At 39.0% G+C, this 19,089-nt stretch overlaps 4 protein-coding genes across 27 annotated transcripts in view; 1 reads left to right on the forward strand and 3 right to left on the reverse strand.

Annotated features, from left to right (window-relative positions):
- Positions 1 to 2,324, forward strand: part of mapk8ip3 (mitogen-activated protein kinase 8 interacting protein 3) — a 37,469-nt gene extending 35,145 nt beyond the window's left edge. For 7 of the 21 annotated variants that reach the window (XM_074697611.1, XM_074697620.1, XM_074697615.1 and 4 more), the window contains one exon: positions 1,112 to 2,322. In XM_074697611.1, coding sequence (XP_074553712.1) covers positions 1,112 to 1,239 — 128 coding nt within the window. In that variant the 3' untranslated portion in view covers positions 1,240 to 2,322. Of the gene's footprint in view, positions 1 to 1,111 lie in introns of all 21 variants that reach the window. The other 14 variants (XM_074697618.1, XM_074697619.1, XM_074697626.1 and 11 more) reach the window with 4 other exon arrangements.
- Positions 2,325 to 4,723: 2,399 nt separating this feature from the next.
- Positions 4,724 to 7,628, reverse strand: nme3 (NME/NM23 nucleoside diphosphate kinase 3). 3 transcript variants are annotated; one of them, XM_074697635.1, is made up of 5 exons: positions 7,353 to 7,496; positions 5,952 to 6,082; positions 5,739 to 5,840; positions 5,341 to 5,453; positions 4,724 to 5,225 (listed from the first exon to the last, which is right to left on the reverse strand). In XM_074697635.1, exons 3-5 carry the CDS (start codon positions 5,763 to 5,765, stop codon positions 5,108 to 5,110), a joined length of 258 nt encoding a protein of 85 aa, XP_074553736.1. In that variant the 5' UTR covers positions 5,766 to 5,840; positions 5,952 to 6,082; positions 7,353 to 7,496; the 3' UTR covers positions 4,724 to 5,107. The 3 variants fall into 3 exon arrangements, with proteins under 3 accessions (XP_074553736.1, XP_074553737.1, XP_074553735.1); XM_074697636.1 differs by lacking the exon at positions 7,353 to 7,496 and adding an exon at positions 6,416 to 6,515; XM_074697634.1 differs by lacking the exon at positions 7,353 to 7,496 and adding an exon at positions 7,528 to 7,628 and having other exon boundaries at positions 4,732 to 5,225.
- A 460-nt stretch (positions 7,629 to 8,088) lies between these two features.
- mrps34 (mitochondrial ribosomal protein S34) lies at positions 8,089 to 11,235 on the reverse strand. Of its 2 annotated transcripts, none has more exons than XM_074696907.1 (4): positions 11,141 to 11,235; positions 10,052 to 10,425; positions 9,717 to 9,759; positions 8,089 to 8,609 (listed from the first exon to the last, which is right to left on the reverse strand). In XM_074696907.1, the coding sequence occupies exons 2-4, from the start codon at positions 10,367 to 10,369 to the stop codon at positions 8,311 to 8,313; spliced, it is 660 nt and encodes a 219-aa protein (XP_074553008.1). In that variant the 5' UTR covers positions 10,370 to 10,425; positions 11,141 to 11,235; the 3' UTR covers positions 8,089 to 8,310. The 2 variants fall into 2 exon arrangements, with proteins under 2 accessions (XP_074553008.1, XP_074553007.1); XM_074696906.1 differs by having other exon boundaries at positions 10,052 to 10,428.
- A 153-nt stretch (positions 11,236 to 11,388) lies between these two features.
- On the reverse strand, positions 11,389 to 17,442 carry spsb3a (splA/ryanodine receptor domain and SOCS box containing 3a). The gene is made up of 7 exons (XM_074697542.1): positions 17,244 to 17,442; positions 15,916 to 16,128; positions 14,784 to 14,964; positions 14,465 to 14,652; positions 14,246 to 14,348; positions 13,762 to 13,887; positions 11,389 to 13,575 (listed from the first exon to the last, which is right to left on the reverse strand). Exons 2-7 carry the CDS (start codon positions 16,039 to 16,041, stop codon positions 13,184 to 13,186), a joined length of 1,116 nt encoding a protein of 371 aa, XP_074553643.1. The 5' UTR covers positions 16,042 to 16,128; positions 17,244 to 17,442; the 3' UTR covers positions 11,389 to 13,183.
- Between the last annotated feature and the right edge of the window lie 1,647 nt (positions 17,443 to 19,089).

Below are 19,089 nucleotides of genomic sequence, written 5' to 3' on the forward strand. Positions count from 1 at the left end.
ATAGCGGCCATATTGGTAGTGGCAAGGGCTTCGGCTACAACTATAGGGTGCCGGCCATCATGTGACCCTCAGTTGCCTCTTATTGGGGGAGCTCACGATCTTAATATCCTCTGAACGACCCCGTTAGAAAAAAATACACCCCCATACAGTGGGAGCAGGTAGTAAAATTAGCGATTCAGACAGGAGACGTTTTTTGAACCAGGCTGTAAATAGGTTGATTTCTGCTTTGAAAATGGCTTTTTTTGGCTTGGTGTGTTTGTGACTTCCGCTACTTCAGCCAACCTCAAGCGAACACTTGAGAAACAGCAGATTTTAGCACTTCTACATTGTCTCATATTCCCAGACCGGAGGTTGCCGCTTGGTGGCGACCTCACTCAGAGCAGTCTGTGAACAGAATCAGTGATTAACAGCCCAGAGTCACCAGTTAACAGGGTCACACTTGACACCTAAACACCAGTCATGTCTGCGGGTGAATAATTAAATGTCCCGTCTTTATCTGATTTGGTGCAGTTCTCTGGACGAAGTTTTCTGGTTCTTTTAATATGAACCAGGTCTCAGACTCCGCAGTCTGTGTGCTTTTTTGGTTTTGGAGGGTTTCTGATTTATTGACACATGTTTACATCCTGGTCTGTCAGTCTGGTAAGTGTTCACAGATAATGCAGACATGAGCATCAAGTGAGAGTTGTGTGTTTAAATTGCTCTCTGGGTAGATGCCAGATTTCTCTGCTAAAAACGTCTGTTCACCTAATATTTGTCCACTTGCTGATCTCTTCTGTCCACTCACTGCTATTTCACAAACATAGGAGCCATTAACCATCCGTATAAGTGATGATATTTGGTTTAAAAATGCGTTTTTTGGTGTAAATGTATATGATTTTTCTGAGTTGATGTAATTAAAATCAATAGTCACTGCCCTCTAGTGATTACAGTAAGGAACTGTCCCATTTGATTTTTTGAATTTATTTTTTTGACCACTGGAGGGCAGAGAACAGCAACTTCTGCAATCATTTCAAATGTTTGCTCAATAAATGTACCTTTTGTCAAAGACTGAAGATAATATAGGGGGAAAAAAATGAAACAGAATGTTTGTTTGTGTGTTTGTCCTCTTCAGGTGATGGAGAGGATGATGAGACGGAGGAAGGGGACGCCTCCGCTGGAGCTTCGCAAATGAAACCTGCACTGTGCAAAGCCGAGCGGAGCCACATCATCGTGTGGCAGGTGTCTTACATACCTGAGTGACACCCGGGTCACACCTCACCTGCCCCCCTCCCCTTTAATGAAACTATCTCCCACTCCTCCGCCCGGAAAGCTTCCAGCAGCCCAAACCTTGTAATTATCCCCGGTCATGTAAAAGTCCCCCTTGGCTCTAAAACGACCCTCCAAGCCGTGTATAACGATCCGACCCCTTCCTGCCCCGTCTCCTTGTAACTTTAACGCCTTGTAAGTACCTCCTGATCTATAATCTGCCTGCCATGATGTTTGTCCCTCCCAGGGCATTGTAACTATCTCCATGAGCCTTGTAACCCAGCCTCATAACTACCTCCCTCCTCTGTATCGATCTTATATTCACCCCGTAAGCACACTGTATCTCCTCCTATTTACCTCAAACGTCCTGCATCTGCCCTCCTCCTCCTCTTCCTCCACTTAGTTTGTCACCTGTGAAACCTCCACCTTGTCCTACAGCGAAGCCCTGAGCCCTGCCATGCATTAAATTTATCAAAAACAACACAACACAAAACAAAGCCTGAAGCAGCTACAGGAAGGTTAATGATGACACTGATTTTAATTTTCCTGTTTGAGCTCACAGATGTAGGGTGTTTATGGGGTCAGATCAAATCCAGTCACAGGTCTTGTATTTGCTTTCAGGTTGTGGTGAATGTAAAGTTTGGCTTGTTAAATCTGTGAGGTTAATTGGAACAAATCTCTTGGCTTTTTTTGGCTGTTTCCTAAAATATTTTCCTGCCACTTTGCTCATTTTCTACCCTGACTCAGCGGGCATTAACGGACCCTTTACATTCCCGGTGCAGCTGTCTGATGTGGATGTCAGAAGTCGTGTGAGCAGGGTTATCTCATTCAGTCGCAGGGGGTGAGTGTGTCGTGTTGAGGGTTCAGTCTGGGTCTGGTTTCTCTCCTCTGACTGGCTCAGTGTGAAGCAGGTGATCAGTGACTCGTTAATGTTGTGTACAGGGATTATTGTAAATCTCCAGACACACTGAAGCCCATCCTCTCTGTTCAGTATGGATTCATGCATCGATCTATCTGTGTGGATTAAATATTAAACATATTTGTGTGCTGAAAACTGAACCTTTGTGTGGATTTCTCAAAATGCAACACAGACGAAACAAACCAAACCTGAAAGATTTATTGTTTTTGACACTTTGGATTCAATGTCATGAAGTGATTCTAGCCTGAGTGTAACAAAACTGAACACAACACAGAGCGATGAGCACAGCATTAAATCAGAGCAGTTTGTTTTTAATTTAGAGCTTCAAAGCACCGATTTCAAACCTCTACATTCAAGTAATCAAAAGTGAGGTGATAATCTCACACAGGCTGAAACACGCTGAAAGAAACTATGTTTAAAGTTATAGAAAAATAGAACAAAACATGCAAAAAAGGCAATTACTTGTTTTGTGAAGGTTAATTTCTTCCATTAATAAAAAAAGATGCTCATTCAGAGGAATAAAAAGATCAGAAGTGTGTTTCTGATGCGCAAATTTAAGCAGAAGCGGATCCAAAACATTTACACACCATGACCACATATCCTACAATTTGAGAAATAAAGCACGCTCTTATTTCAGCAGATTAAAAACCTTTAAGTTGGTGTTCATCACAACATTTTATTGCTTCATCAAATATCGTAAACATAATCTAATGTTTTAGAAAAACTTCAGCGAACCCAGAAACACCTCTTTTTTTCCTGAGATCTTTTTTTACTAAGCATTTTTGAATTATTGCAACAAACTGTTTTCACTCCAACATGATGTGGAGCATTACATCTCATTTAAGTATTTCAGGGTGTAGAGACTCCTGCAGCGAACATTATTAGAGTGATTCTATAATTAGAGGAGCATTTCAGGTAAACAAAAAGGTGAAAAAATATGTTTTTTCTGTTTCATTAAGTATTTTTTTGCAAATGATACACCTGGAATGTACTACATTCAATAGTTGGCAAGCTTAAGCTTGAATGAATTCTTAAATATTTAAGTTACTAATGAAAGTTAGAGCATAATTTTGTCAACTGTTTTATGGACAAAAGATGTAACTATTTTTTTTCCAACATAAATCCATATAATACTGAATTTAGAATTATTCAACATTTCTATGCAAGACCATGCTGCAGACCCTACAGACCCTACAGCATTACATTTTATGATGGGTAACACGTTGACATTTTCTCCATTGTTTGGCTCTTGTGCTAACTGCAAACCTTGAACATGGTTCTACCTGACCTCAATCACCTTATATTTCTGTGCATTTTCTTCACAGTTTGTTTTCTTTAACATCTATAGTAAGGGCAGCAGAAAATGTTGGTAACACAGTTGACAAACAGTTAATGCGCACCCTTAATAGACAATCATATTGATGAAATATTGATGAGGAGGAAATTAGGGAGGAGTTAAAATATGCAACACTTTCTTCATGTTTCCCAACAAAAAAGGATGGGACCTCAACTGATTTACGTCATGTGACTTTGGAGTAAACCATTGCTGATTTATAGGCCTTTTTTCAGCAGGTAACACAGTTGACGCTGATTTCTCCAACACACAAAAATGAATTATTTTATCCATATAAATTAGAGATAGACCGATATGGATTTTTTAGGGTCGATACCAGTACTGATTATTAATAGGCAAGGAGACCCATAACCGATATTTGAAGCCGATATTCATTTGCATTCAGGGTGAAAACATTGGCGTAAGAAATTTGAACAATACAAACTTCATTCAAATGCCTTCAAGCATGAGTTTATTGAATAGCTCCCAGGCTTAGCAGCATGTTTTAAAAAGTTTAATGAAAACTTAAAATAATAAATCGCTAAAGTTTTCTACAGTGAATAAAGTTTTCCAAAATGTCTATCTAACTGTAATAAAACTGGACAGAATTGTGTTTGTGCTGCCTTTTACCAGCATGTAATGCAGTCAAATTAATTTTCTGTTTGGTTTCACATGACTGATTTTAAATGACCATCCAGGGCTTCCATAGAGTAGACAGGGCGAAACTCTGTGCAGAGAAGCATCAGAGCCAAAACAACACAGTCTTGTTGGTTTCAGAATGGGTTTCAAATCAGCTGTTGGATTAAAAATGAGCCGATGCGATATGCCCCAAAATGCCAAATATCGGCGCCGATATCGGCCCGGCTGAAAATCGGTCTATCCCTAATATAAATTATTAAACTAGTTTTTTTGAACACCTTTGTCATATTTTAATGAATATTTTAAACAAAAATACTGAAAAAATATTCACAAACATGTTTTCTAGTGTTAATTTTGAAGAGCAAACTTGACATTAATCACTAATTCCAAAACATGATTAGTATTTTTAGCTAAATAAATGATGGAACCTGTTAACTTTCTACATTAAATAAAAGTGAAATATCACCTAAATGACCCACTGTAAAATTGGTCATTGCTTGTACCCTTAATGTACAAGCAAATGTACCCTAAATTACAGAATCACTCATTATCACTGCACAAAATATAGAAGTTGTAAACGTGTTCCTGAGGACTTCAAGCATTTCTTTTCCTAATCTGAGGTGAACTGTTTCTGTGTTTCTGAGCAGCTGTCTCCTCCTGCTTCTAAAGACAACAATTTATCAACTTTGTTATAATGTAAAGTGTTTCTTTGGCTTTATATGGAGCTTGTATTCTGTCTTATTAGTTGCTCCACACCAGTCGATCAAAGTGCATTTAACTTTTGTGACATTAAACAAAATAAAAACCAGACCACATTACAGATGTGTAGTTCAGAAAACCAATGAAAAGCAGTGAAATCTGACTCAAAGTTTTACTGACATGTATCCTTAAAGACACCAAGGTAAAAAAAAAAAAAAAAAAAAAAAACACTGGTTCACCTGCAGGATAAAGGAACACAACACCTGCAGACTTCAGTTGTAGATCCAGCGTCTGCTGCTGTCCTCCCAGCACTGCAGCTCGTTCTGTTGAAACCACAGAGAGATTTCTTTCTGAGCGCTCTCCACCGAGTCACTGCCATGGATCACGTTCCTGTGACAGGTAAAAAATCAGATTATCATCACAGGGAAATTAAAATCTATACGTGACAGAACATCTGTCAGCCTCTTCCACAGCTGAGGATACCGTAAATTATCTCAGATCTCACCTGCCCACTTCCACACAGAAATCTCCTCGGATGGTTCCAGGTAGCGAATCTGCCGGGTTTGTCTCTCCCAACATCTTCCGTGCCGTCCTCACCACGTCTAAACCCTCCCACACCTGAACACACACAAGTAAACTTGATTGGTGTACACAGGACTACCTCAAATATTTTCCACAAGCATCACATTTATAATCTAAGAAGATCTGGGGAAAACAAAGATTACTGCCGTGGAAATCTGCTGCTTTTCTTCCTTACATCTAAAGATTTGTAAAGTGCAAGCCTTCTTCACTCAAGCGTCTTTGTTTTCTCTGAAGGACAGCAAACTATGACTTTTTTGGTAAGTTATTGGTAAATCTGAGAGCCCTCTGTGACATCAAGTGCAGTTTAAAGGAGAATCTCACCATAGCTACGACAGGACCAGAGCTCATGTAGCTGATGAGAGCTCTGAAGAAGGGTTTACTCCTCAGGTCCCAGTAGTGTTTCTGAAGAAGATCCTCAGAGGCCTTAAACACACAACATTTGAAAATGAGCTTATGGTTGCCCCAAAAAAATCAAGTTTAAGTTTATAAAGACAGACGTCGGACGGAGAGGGATGAGGGAGAAGACCACAACACCTGCACAAGTTTGAGTCCAACCAGTTTGAACCCTTTCCTCTCAAAGCGACGCACAACCTCTCCAACAAGCTTTCGCTGCACGCCATCAGGTTTGACGGCGATGAATGTGCGCTCATTCACACCAGTCCAGCCTGGAAAAAATGAGAGATTATGACATGAGTTAAAAAAAAAAATCATAAGAGCTTTGGTCCATTTGACAAGCAAGTTTTACAGTGCACATAAAACAAAAAGAACACTTGCATGCACCTTTTCATGGACTATTAGTCAGGAGGAGACACAGATGAGTTTTTATTTTCTTTCCACACAGTCTGCACACACATTAGGCTCACAGCACCATGCATTAGTGCACATACACTGGAACTTTAGGTCTCTACATGTTTAGTTCCCTTAAGCCAACAATCTAAGTACAGTTTCCCCCCGTCTGTCACTGCAGCTCCAGATAATTTCTGCTCGTCTTTCCTCACCACTTTCTCCTATCCGAACATGTTTGACTACCAAATCTTCCAGTTCTGGCGGCGGGTCTCTCCGTGACCTTTTTCTCGGCCCCATTGCAGCGCATATGGACCGTGAAGGCACCAATGACAGCGCAGTAGCAAAGGTGCGTTCAGGTGAAAATGGAAAAATCGGAAAAAGTTGTTTTTATTGAAATAAGTAATCAAATCAGGAGGACAACACACCGTAACGTTTTAACAATCGGAAATTCAGCCTTGGCAAGTCGATAAAAAATGTTTGGATCAACTTTCATGATAAATTTCCTTTTTAGAAATTTATTTTTTCTAAAAATTGAGCTGATTTTACCGAACAACATAAAAGTATTTTCCAATATAACAGCATAGTATACCTCCATATTCCCTATTCACATAGTGAAATTGACCGCTTTGAACTGGTTCCTTGGTAATCAATAAATTAGTCTTTGTAGCAGATTAGAATTAAAACGCTAAAACAGATAATATCGTGTTTTCAGGTCACGTGATCATGTTCATAAACACCTTCGTTAATTCTAAATTTTTATCAAATCTTTCGAAGTCAGAAGCTCGTATATTCACCGAAACAAGAACTTTCCGAACGTGAACATTTAGAAAGCCGAGGAGCACATGAACGCATCATTAATAGGATAACGAACACAGACTGACTCAACTTGTTCTCAGACGGAGACACGTGGATACGCAGTCAATGGCTAGACAATGAGTAAAAGTAATTTTTAAATAATAAATTAGTAAGTAGTCATCCTTAAACTGCAAACTAGCAAAGCACACCGCACATATCGCTCAAAACTTCCATGCTAAAACTTTCCATTTGTTTACGAAAAGGCAGAAAAGCTTCGGTTAATACTCGGGTGACTTCCCCAAGCTTTGCTGAACATGTTGAACAGTTTCAAACATCTCATCCCAGGTTTTTAACCTGATCGTTTCACCGTTTAACTCCACTCCACTCCCGTGTCCTGACAGCCAGTGTCTCCAGATCATTGGTGGAGGAAACTGAGACTTATGCACAAAATAAATAGTCTAGAGTCATGGAAGTATTTTTAACTACAGAGAAATATGAAAGAAGTAAACATGACCTTTAAAAAACCAACCTGACTTGAAGAACAAGGCAAACATAGACAGAAAAAAGCAGATCATTGTCAACGGTGGACAGAGAGGCGAACCGGAGGAGAGACGAAGGAGGACGTACATACGTAACGTACACACGCACGCACTTACGTCCGAGGCTTAGAAAAGTCCGATGGCAACATGTGTAACAACCATGAAGTTGGATAATGTGTACAAGAGAACTAAGAAGTTTAAATTATATGTTTTTAAAAGAATTAATGCAGAAAATAGTTTCCACTCAAAACGAACTTTTTTAAAGTCATCTGTGAATTAAAATTTGACTGCAAACACTGACCAGTATGCAGCTTACCAGCTCAACAAATACAATGTTTAATAAGTAAAAATTCATATACATTTGTGCTGGCATGAAGCACTGGGTGCATGTTTTATGGGTGTGGGCACATGAAAGTTGTGAAAGTGGGACAGGAAGGTGCCTGAAATTGACTCCCAGAATAAAAGTTTATTTACCAGGAACTCTTCAGGTCATAAGAGTAGTGTATGAACAAATCAAAAACATTGAAACAAACAAAAAACACTGATATGCGTTTTACTTTAACTCTTATTTAATATTAACAACATTAACAAGAAATACATGGCACACAGAGCTGCTTTTAGTGAACCCAACAGTGAAGTGAGCGGAGTCCTGGATTTTGTTGGACATTGAGGCTTTAACAAAATTCAGACAGTAGAGGGTCACATTTCTGCCTGCACTGGTTTGGTCCAAAATTTCCAAGATCGGAGGCCTTCACACAGCTGGTTAGAGACTTTCACACAGCTGTCCCTTCTTTCTTCTGCCTCTCCTGCTCCTGTGTGCGGAAATAGTCTTTATTGAGTATCACGTCCCTCTTTAAGGGTAGTGTAGGCTCTTCGGTCATCAAAGTGCCTCTCTGCTTCTTATGCTGGGCAAACAGCATGGCGCGGAGCAGGGGAGGGTACGTGACATAGCGCACCGGGGGCTCAGGGAGAGGCTCAAAGTCCTTAAACTGCTGCTCCATGTGTTTAGGAATCAGGCGCCAGTCATGGTACATCACCTTATCCACTTCCTTCTCCTCATTCTCTTGTTTACCTGCAGAGCACAAAACCAGCCAAGTCATATTATAATCAACACTAACAGGGTATATGCTAAAATCCTGAGGTTGATTTCAATACCTTTTTAAGACTTTTTCAAAAACCTTTAAAAAAGTTTTAAGACTTTATTGCAACTTTCAGTTGTTGTTGGAATCCACTTTTTAACAGTTGTAGTTTACATTTTTACAGAAATGATGTAAGCTAAGGAGGAATAAGGCTTGAAAGAACAAATAAAACTAAAGGTTTATCGACACTCCCACAACAAGAAACAGCAGTTATTCGAGGCCAACTTGCTGAAGAAAATGAGAAATTATTTAATCATTTTTAAAATTAAGGACATGTGCCGGAGATAATGTGTGATTTGCTTTAATGTTGTATTAAACTTCTCTTGATGAAACTAGAAATGACATTAATTTATAGCTGGTGTTTATATCACTCACAATCCTTATTGTTGTATTTTATTGTAACTAGAGTCTTTATGTATTTTTTTTATTTTATTCTTTTTTATTTTTGTATTTTTCTACTGACCCCATTGATTTCTGCTGTTAACACAACATTTTTCCAGTTTGGGATCTATAACCTGTGTAGGTGGAGACTGGCTGGGCTGGAGAGTGGTGGATGAGTGGTGGACGGGCTGTCGTCATCTAATTTCTTATGGACCTTTTTGCACTTGCTATACTCTTTCTTATTTTTGTTTTCATAAATGCTGTGGTGACTCCTGAATTTCCCCTCTGAGATAAATAAAGTATTTTCTATTCTATACTATAAAATAACTCTATTCTTTTCTATTCTATTCTATTTCAGAACTTTATCAGCTGAATGCTGAACGTCCCAATCAGGGGACAGTTGCAAGGAGGAAAATAAATATTCATGGATATTTTTTGGGTCAAAGCTTAAATACCTATGAAACTTAATACCTCATAAAACCACAATTAAGACTTTTTAATACTCTTTAAGGCCCTTAATTTTCCCAAAATTGATTTATCAACTTATAATACTTTTCAAGAACCCGCGGACACCCTGAATAAAAACTGCTGCTGCTAAGATGAATTTTATTGTACATAAGGCCTGGCTCCAAATCCAGTGTAAAAGGATCAAGACTTACCTTTGTAGGTGAGGACACCCCATGCTTTGCCATGATCCATGTTCTAGAAAATAAGAGTAGTGCAGAGTTATCAGTGGTGTCTCATCAGACCCCCTTAAATTTTTTTTTATGTTTTTCTCCTGATTCTTAAAATATAACTTTGCCCCAGAGCATGTCCAGAGAGGTGGGTATGACTCAACGTGTCACTTGTGTGTGCACACATATTATATCCCCTCACATGAGTCAGTGCCCCAGTTAAGCCGCTCCAGTAGATAGTAGATAGTCCAAAATAGTCCAGACATACCACTGTCCTCAATCTCCCATCAGTAGTGCATGAATGTGGTCCTGGCTCTCACCTCAGACATGTAGTCCACTTTGACCTTGGTGATCTGCCAGTAGCTTGGCTCTGGATGATCTTCCAGCCACGACTTCCTGGTGAAAAGACGGCCCACTCCAAACATCCTCATGCCTGCCATGAGGGAGAAAAGGCGACTCTCCCTGCGGACGTCCTGCCATGCCAGTACAGGCAGCATCTTCCCCGTGAGAGGCCGCTTCATGGTTTCATAGTCCAGGGCGTACTTCTGAGACTCTCGTGGCCGGGACTTAAGCTCTCTATATGCCCGAATCTTCCGAGCCATTTCTGCGATGAAACGAAGTCGCTTTTTCTTCACCATGACTGTATGATGTGCAGCGGATTCTCCCCACTGATGGACTGGTGTCAGCAACTATCCTGCTGGAGGTGAAGAAGATTATTCAAACCCACAGTGGCCTTTTTTACATTAAATATTTATTAATGTGCAAACAGGCAGCATTGATTGTAACGGGGTGATGTACTAAATATGTTACATATTTATTGTTCTCTTTAACTTATTTTACTTTGCATACGTCGGCTCATATTTATAAATTATATGTAAATAAGGTTAGCATAAAATAATGAGAGGCAATAAGGTGAAGACTGAAAAAACAACAAAGATATCAATGAATTTCTACTCCCTACTAATTTTTAAAAAAAAGTTAACTGAGATCATGTACTGTGGATATTTTCTGCACTGAAAAACTGACGAAAAAATATTCAACACGTTCATCATGAAGGAAAGTATCTACTGAGCTAACCCTTCTAGGCTCTTCATTGGAACTCAGATATTCAGACTCGTTTTTAGTAGAAAACAAAAGGATCACCAGCTACTAAAAATTAAGCCCAAAATTTTAATAAAATATAATACATGGTCAGTCTTTTCCAGGCGGTGAGAAAATATGTTAAAGGCAGTTAAAGCTTTAAAACATCTTTATGTTGTTTCTCAGTCCGGGGGCTAATCTGAGCTAGCTGTTAGCTAGCGTTGGATTCTAAAAAGAGGCCTCTTGAAAAAATTTCCAAAGCCAACAACAACCAACAACCTGTTTAACTATCCCCGATATATAATACAGTTTAACTTGTAATAACTTACCTGAATTTCACTGAAAAGCAGCACCAAAGCTACTTGACCTCCGAACACAAGGTAGACAGTCACTGCACACTTGGTCCGTTTACAAAGAGTTCCGTGGGAACACGCCAGAAGACTTTTGTTCCGCAATGTTGAGAAAATAAAAAAAAACATTAGTGATCTCAGCTTATCTCTCATGTTCTTTCCTGGAAGAAATTTTGATATTAAAAGGTAATCCAAAGGAGTAATATACAAATTCAGTCCTTGGTGCATACTTATCATTCATTTTATTTTCAGCTGAAAACCATGCTGATACAGAAAAAGGCGAGTGGAGGTCTTTACATACAGTATTATTAGTATGGGCATCAGAAGAAACACTTAAGACTTTATTTACAGTAACACAGTAAGAAAAAAGTGCTTGGATGCATCAATGTGAAGACAAGTACTGTGAGACGAGACAATAAGTACACTGCCAGTCAACAGCTGACCACTCGGTGGTTACATTTCTACGTCTGTAGGGATAAGTTAGAAAACAAGAGTGTCATGTTAGACTACTCGTGAGTGATGGTCCGCTGTACCTTTATAAGGAGGACTTTTCAAACACTGATGTTTCTACGTCATCACATAAGATGCTTGTATTGCATAGTACCCGAAGCATTGTGTACTTGAACCTAAAGGAGTGAAACATGATCAGACCAGAAACCTGCATACTACGATGCTCCAACACCAGGATTAATCACTATTTAACACTAATATCTTTATATAGTTTGATACTCTAAGAGATAAAGAATCTTAACATTATTTACAAATCCAACATTTTTTTTGCTCATAACATATTAATACTTAATAAATCTTAACATGGGGCTAGAAAATTGGTGGTTGAATGTTTGAATCAAAGGTTTTTTAAAACCAGTGTTATACAAAAATGATTCAAGTTGAGTGTGGCTGTGCTAAAAAAACAAGCTGTGTTAAGGAAGTGATAGAGCCAGGCTTAGAGAAACTGAGAACAAGCTTGCATAAATGGATCAGCGCAGAGTTCTGACATTAAAACTGCTTGTGATATCAGATTGTTTGTCAAAAAAAAAAACGATTTTAAAAAGATCTTAAAAACATATAAAGTGTAACAGTGGTGAACTTTAACGCAAATGTGCAGCAGTTTCTTCTTAGTAACTTAAATTTCTTGCGACCAGATCTAAAAGTCCTGCAGCAGAAAACATGTTTAGTCAAGTCATATTTGGTCATATTTGAGCAACAAGCTTACATGACTTTTACTGTTTTCCCATATTATTTAACGGAAATTTTGTGTTTTTAAATAAAAATAAAACTTATCTTCTCTTTTTAGGGCAGAGAACATTCAGGTTACTTCTAATTCTATTTTGTTTTCAATTTTTTGACAGCTGAAGAGTTTGTCTTACAGCTGTTACTTGTAGAAAAGAAATGTTACCAAAAAAAAAAAAAAACTTGAACCTACGGCACTCTACCTACTGTGTGTTCCCCTTTACAGGACACAGTGTCCCTCTGATTTTTACTTTGGCAATATAACAGAAAGTCATACACACCAGTAAAATATGTAACATATTACTCTGGTAATGAATGATAACATTTACATTAAGAACGATATACATTACTTGCATACATGATAAAAACACTGAAAATATACTCTCTTATTTTGAATCCCCTTTTTTTTTGCAATAAAAAAGCCACGATGACGACCAAAATGTGGCCATACTTGACTTCAGTGTTACACTGTACAGTCCCCAAACACATGTAGTAACAGATAATATAACCAACACCATAATTTTGAGCCTATTACTGAAGCTGCTTTGGATACTGAATGCATGATGAGCGTGAAGACGTGTGGATGTCATGAGAGATCACAGTAAAAACTTGCAGGCAGAAATTCTGCTGTCACAGTTTTGCACTTTCGTACTACTCTGACCCTGTTTGTATTTTCTTCATACGGAATAACAATGTTGGGAAAACTTGAGGCAGGTAGGAAACACTCCATCAGATGCCACTTGTAACGTCTACCAGTGTTGGCGAGGAGGTAGGAATCACACCATCCAGTCATGTCCAACGACATCTCTTCCTCTGATAGGCTTCAGGGTCTGACGTGCAGCCCTCTGAGTCACTCTCAGAGGACGACGGTCCAGCCAAGGGGGGGTCATGAGAGCGTGAGGGGCGCTCAGACCCATCAGGTGTTTCCTCTGTGGTGCTGCTGCTAAGACTGAGCACCCAACCCAGTTTGTTGTGAAGAAGCTGACGTAGGCCCGGAGGCAGTGGCAGCACGTCTAGGGTGTCTATACAGTCTGGCAGCAGCTGGCGAAGGCGAGCACAGCAGAGATAGAGCAGTGAGGTGGGAGCAGAGCACGATCTGATCACCTTCATGCTGCTTTTAGCTGCAGTGGAGCACGCCATTGGATAAAACCGTTTGTTTTGTAACTCTGTGGCAGCAACACCTGAATCAAGAACAAAGAGAAAAGATTTGAGTTGATGTGTTAAATCTTTCCACTCTCAGAGGCTGTGTATTAAAGTTTGCACATGATCCCTTTTTTATCAGATGTCTTGTTTAGATTTGTTACTGGTGAGTTTATACTTGAAGTGTTAGAATCTACCAGTATTGACTTTTATTTGCAACTACTGACCTATACACTTTCGATTCTTGAAGAAAGTCAGTGTGCCATGCCAAGTGTCCAGATGAACTCCAATGATGGAGCCCTGTCCAAACCGTGATGAGAAGTTCATCTTGTCTCCTTTGTGATGCAACAAGCCTTGCAAAAAGGATGACAATCACAGATGTTACTTTTACACTTACAACAGAGAAGAAGCACAGGGTCAGATATGTGTCTGCATCTTTAACATATCATCAATGGATAACTGTCAAGACTTCAAGATTCAAATATGTCTGGTATTGTGATTTCTAGCCCTTCATTTCTTTGTATTTTCTCTGTTTTCTTTCTTATTCTCGATTGGTCCTGTCCATTCTCCTCTTTTGTTCTGTTAACCCCTAATGTTAACTTTAATGTTGACAGGTTCTGTCCGTCTGTCTGCCTCACATCATCATTATCAGCAATCACAATACAACACAGAAGCCCACCAGTTACACATCAGAACAGCTGTTCATCTTACCAGTGTAGGAAAGACCCCAGCTGTCTGTATCTTTCCCCAACAGGCTGCAGAACGTGTGTCTGTATTTGTCCAGATTAACATCAGAAGTACCTATACCAACCATCTGTAAGAAAATAAAAGTTTGGACAAAACATTTATTCCAACTCTGTATTATTTAAGATATCTGGGTTTACATGTCACTCTCAGGTCAGTCATAAGCAGTCAGACATAGCGGCTTACCATGTCTGTCCCATACACTGGTGACGTCATCTTGATCTCCCAGAAGTGCTGACCGTCAGCAAGCTCCTTAGAGCCGCGGATCGCTGCCGTCCCACAGCTGTACTCAGAGTGGAAGTTCACTTTACGATTGTCACAGCTCAGCATTGTTGCTGTGGATCGGCTGTTTGCATCCCAAACCCAGTCAAACTCTAGAAGAACGGAGGGTTGCTGTTTTTCAAAGGCTTATCTTTTTTTTTACTCAAACACAATAACTTAATTTAATACAATCTGTACGTAAACACACGACAGAGCTCTGTAAGTGGTGTGAGCTGTCCCATACCTTGGTCATCCTCTCCACAGTGGCAGTCTCTGACTTGGTGAAAACCTCGCAGACGAGGGTTATAGCTGCTCTCAGCCTGAGAATCGCAGCCACAGTAAGACTCTCCGGTGACAGGCACTGCGCTGGGCACTGGAGGGACCATCACTGCTGAAAAGTCGGCCTCAGAGTCTGAATCACTGTACTGAAGAGCAACATCATCAAAAAATGGACTGAATCAGTAGGATTGCTTATCTAACAACATAGTGCTGGTTTTGCTATTTTTTTGCTGTGATAATTGTTAAAACAAATATCTCCAAAACATCTTCAAAGTCTGGCTATGATATACAGGCACAGAACAGCTTTCCTCTTACTGTTAAAAAATGAATCGTTTTGGAAAAAAGCATGGAAAGAAACAAAACTGCATCAATGTACACAGTGGATACCTTATGTGAACTTTGTTCTTGTTATGGGAACACAGTGTACATGTTCAGCACAAGCTATAAACAAAGGGCATCATTACAAATATTTAACAAGAACTTACATGTCTACACACTTGCTATACCTGTTCAGATTTCAACGTTAATACTAGGGCTGAACAATTAATCGATTTTAAACCGACATCACAATGTAATAGAATGCAATTTTCAAATCACAAAGGCTGCAATTAGAAGAAAAAAAAGTTTCATGTAAACAGACCTGGAAGGAATAAAGTAACTTGTACTTGTTCTCCCTTAAAACCAGCAAAAGTCAAAATGATGTTTTTTTCTGGCAAAAAAAACCCTGTGGGCTACAAAGATCCATCCAGTAGGTCGTAGAGCCATACCCCTTGATCACTTTATTCTGTATGGTTTGTTACTCTTACTGAAAACTATAGGGTCAGTAAAATTCCCGTGTTCCTTTTTCTTTTTCAATAAAAAAATGCAAAAAAAATGTTTAAATGCTATCAGTATCTTTTGTTGGTAAGTCATACTATAAAATGACTTAAAACTTGTGTAAAGTGAATAATGCAGAAGATAACACCCCCCCCCCCAAAAAAAAAATAAAATAAAATAAACGTATGCTAAATCGCAATCGCAATATTGGTCTAAAAAAATCGCAATTAGATTTTTTTCCAAAATCGTTCAGCCCTAGTTAACACCCCCTTCATGCTCACCTCTAAACGCTCATAGTTCCATTCTTCACTTTCTGAGGCCAAAACAAGTGCACGTGCATCAGCATCCCGCCGTATCCCGCCCCACACATATCGCCAAGCAGGACTATTTCTGCTCCGCCTGGACATGGCAGCAGTAGAGTCTGACCAGTGGATGAGCCTGCCAGTCAGTTCAATATCAGACCTGATGCCAGACAAGCTGCATCAGTCCAGAGGCTAAAATGCAAAATGACATGACAGACAATCAACTTCAAAGGCGCTTATTTTTTACTTTTTTTCATTAAACACAGGCATGTTACAAGTGGCTCCCTGCACACTATACATTTCACACACACACAATTCTTCTTGTCATGGTTTATGTTGCACACCACTGTATGTGTGTGGCATCTATGTGTGAGTGTGGCTTGGGTTTCTTGCCTAAACTAGCTTTCACATTCCCGATATTCATATTATTAACAGTCCAACAGCGTGTGGTAAACTGTGTGCAATTTTCAATTAAGTGATCCTCTGCCACACACCTGTTATTAAACATAATTTTGTAATTTTTGACAAATTTAAGTACTAAAAACAAACTGAAATTCTTTTAGGTTAAAAAAATCTTCTACCAGCCTTTTTTAACACGACACAAATATTTGGTTATAACACAAGATGGTTTCAAATGTGTTCATCAGTCCTTGTCTTATTTCTGTATTATTCAGAGACGCTTAGCAGTCGTATCCTTATTTTTAGATTATGAATAGATGTGTTTTTAAAAGTCACAATGTAAGAAACAACGACAGGGTCATTTTTTTACCCTTACCACTTCTAGCAGATAAAGAAACCGAACAACTGATCATTTAGAAAACATCCCTTCAAATCAAACATTTTCCAGTAATTTAGACACTGTTAACTATCACTCCATCGTAGAGACTGACACATCATGTTAAGACGCTAAATGGTTTCTAACCAACTGTTAGCAGTCTTGTCTCAGCTCAGAGATCACTGACGAAGGCAATAAAATCATTTTTTTCCTAAATGTAAGATCTTGCTTTGCTCCTCATCTTTAGCCTCGCTAATCGAAGCAGCTAACTAGCCTAGCCACGTTAGTGTCCAGCCGTGCAGGTTTTATCATGTTAACAGACATGTCAAAGGCATCACTAGTCAAATTACACTGACAAATGTCGTTTACCACTTAGTATCCACTGTCTTTAACAGAGAGGTTAGAAAAAGATGACAGCACTCGTATAACCCTGCTATGGCTCAAAGCTAGCTGTCATAAGGTAGCTCATCGACTAGCTTTGTTAGCAGCGCGCTGCTAACAGCATTGAATTATATGATAGCTTTTACTTTACCTGACTGTTGTCCACGAACTGCATTCAAGGAAAACCACCGACAACACCTCAGACAAGATGCTCCCTGAGGACACCTTAGTTAAATGTTTACTTCACGAAGACTGCATGCGCGGTTAGCTGAGCTTCCTCTTTCCATGACCTACTTTAACATGAGTGTGACCGTAAACAAAAACAGAGAGGCTGGATCCCTGCGGGACAGAGGACTCACACAGAGATGTTCAACACTGCTGTCGTTGTGTGGGGAAAAATTTGTACATAAACAGTGGAAAAAATAAGAAACAAGTCTTTACATGACCATACAAGTGCTTCATAGCAGTTCTACCTAAGTATAATAAACTTTATCCAATGAGCAGGAATTATCTCAAAACGATGACTTGAGATATCAATACGTTTTTTTTTTCATCATCAAACTCAACCAAAAAAGTATAAAACCTTAAGTCATTGGTGGCACTAAATATGGTGGCCCTGAAGTTTGGCTGCACTAACTTTTCATGGTATGTAAAATTGATTCCACAAGAAATAAAACATAATAATAATAATAATAATAATAATAATAATAATAATAGCTTGAAAACAAACAACAATAAAAAAAATATATATATGTAAATTTCTGAGATGCCAATCACCAGGAGGGGATACCTTCTTCCCTTAACCTTAATTTCAGGCTCACAATGAAAACACATCAGTTCTTCTCAAAGATACTCGAGAGATACTGGAATAACCCCTAAAGGGTGTGTAAAATTAATGATGACATTAACATTATTTGATCATTTTAGAGTTCATAGAACTTAGGATTTAGAGACATTGTATGTGAGTCAGGATGTTTTTCCACTTTGGCTCACTCAATTGAATCCTATCTAATTGATTTTATTTTTGGAAAATGTTGTATTTGCTATTCGTGTTTACGGACAATCACAGGATACCAGGACTGAAATGGCTGAAATATTAAAGTTGTTTATTTTTGTGGCTTGTGAAAGTCATCATCTGTTGGATGCAGGGGGATGATTTTCATTTTATTTGTGATAGGAATATGAAAATATATTAAATGTCAAAATCAAGATTAAGATGACCGTGATTTGTTAAACTTCACACTTTTCCTGTTGTAGACATCATTCCTATCAGCAGAATTAAAAATTAGTGTAAGAAATAAGTGTGTTCATCATTACAAATGTAACGTTCACGTAGAGAATTTAATGCGCTAATGCCATCAAAAAACAGTAGGCCTCTTAATTTGAACTATGGTAAAACTTTCTGTCTTTTGCAGTAACGATAAGCAGGATTTGTGGCCGTGGCAGCCTCCTGTGTGACCTGCTGGCAAAACGTAGCCCAAGGGCTCCAAAACTTCTAGGAGAGGTCTGTGAGGTCCCCATGAGTGTGTCCTCAGCCCCCAACCCAACCCGGTACATTTTGGGGGATTACCGTCCATTTGGTGAAAGGCTAAAAACAGGCCTATTTTGCCCTGAAAATGGCCCACCAAAACTGTTTTTTTTTTTCCAAAAGTTGGACCCAAAACCTGGTTTTGAGAAAACCTTCTGAGGACGCTCCTGGGGACCTCACAGACGAAACCCTTGAAATTTGGGGGCCCTTGGGCTATTTTTTTGTGAGCTTAAAACAGGCCTATTTTGCCCTGAAAAATAGCACGCAAAAACTGTTTTTTTCCAAAAGTTGGACCTGAAACCTGGTTGTGAGGAAACCCACTGAGGACTTTCCTAGGGATCTCACGGGCACCGTCTTTTTCTACGTAGATGAATGAAGTGTTTCAATTTAATTTAAGTCAATTCAGTTAGAGTCAACTTAAAAAAAAAAAAAACACTTAAAATGTCTTTCATAACACAATGGTGAATGT

This window comes from Halichoeres trimaculatus, unplaced genomic scaffold (genome assembly GCF_033239565.1).
Source record: "Halichoeres trimaculatus isolate MK-OKI-2021-1 unplaced genomic scaffold, fHalTri1.1 fHalTri1_scaffold_20, whole genome shotgun sequence".
NCBI classification, from domain to species: Eukaryota; Metazoa; Chordata; class Actinopteri; order Labriformes; family Labridae; genus Halichoeres; species Halichoeres trimaculatus.

Bases quoted from the DNA above. Each gene is read 5' to 3' on its own strand.
- mrps34 (XM_074696907.1), bottom strand. From the start codon at position 10,369: ATGGTGAAGAAAAAGCGACTTCGTTTCATCGCAGAAATGGCTCGGAAG. The intron at 9,760-10,051 runs GTGAGAGCCAGG...CTTATTTTCTAG, and splicing joins AAGTGGACTACATGTCTGAG to AACATGGATCATGGCAAAGC. The intron at 8,610-9,716 runs GTAAGTCTTGAT...TGTGCTCTGCAG, and splicing joins GGGTGTCCTCACCTACAAAG to GTAAACAAGAGAATGAGGAG.
- spsb3a (XM_074697542.1), bottom strand. From the start codon at position 16,041: ATGTCCAGGCGGAGCAGAAATAGTCCTGCTTGGCGATATGTGTGGGGC. The intron at 14,653-14,783 runs GTATGGGACAGC...CCGTTCTTCTAG, and splicing joins CTGTGGAGAGGATGACCAAG to AGTTTGACTGGGTTTGGGAT. The intron at 13,576-13,761 runs GTCAGTAGTTGC...TTCTTGATTCAG, and splicing joins CAAGAATCGAAAGTGTATAG to GTGTTGCTGCCACAGAGTTA.
- nme3 (XM_074697634.1), bottom strand. From the start codon at position 7,627: ATGTACGTCCTCCTTCGTCTCTCCTCCGGTTCGCCTCTCTGTCCACCG. The intron at 5,841-5,951 runs GTGTTGTGGTCT...TGTGTGTTTAAG, and splicing joins TTGGACTCAAACTTGTGCAG to GCCTCTGAGGATCTTCTTCA. The intron at 5,226-5,340 runs GTGAGATCTGAG...TACCTGTCACAG, and splicing joins TTCTGTGTGGAAGTGGGCAG to GAACGTGATCCATGGCAGTG.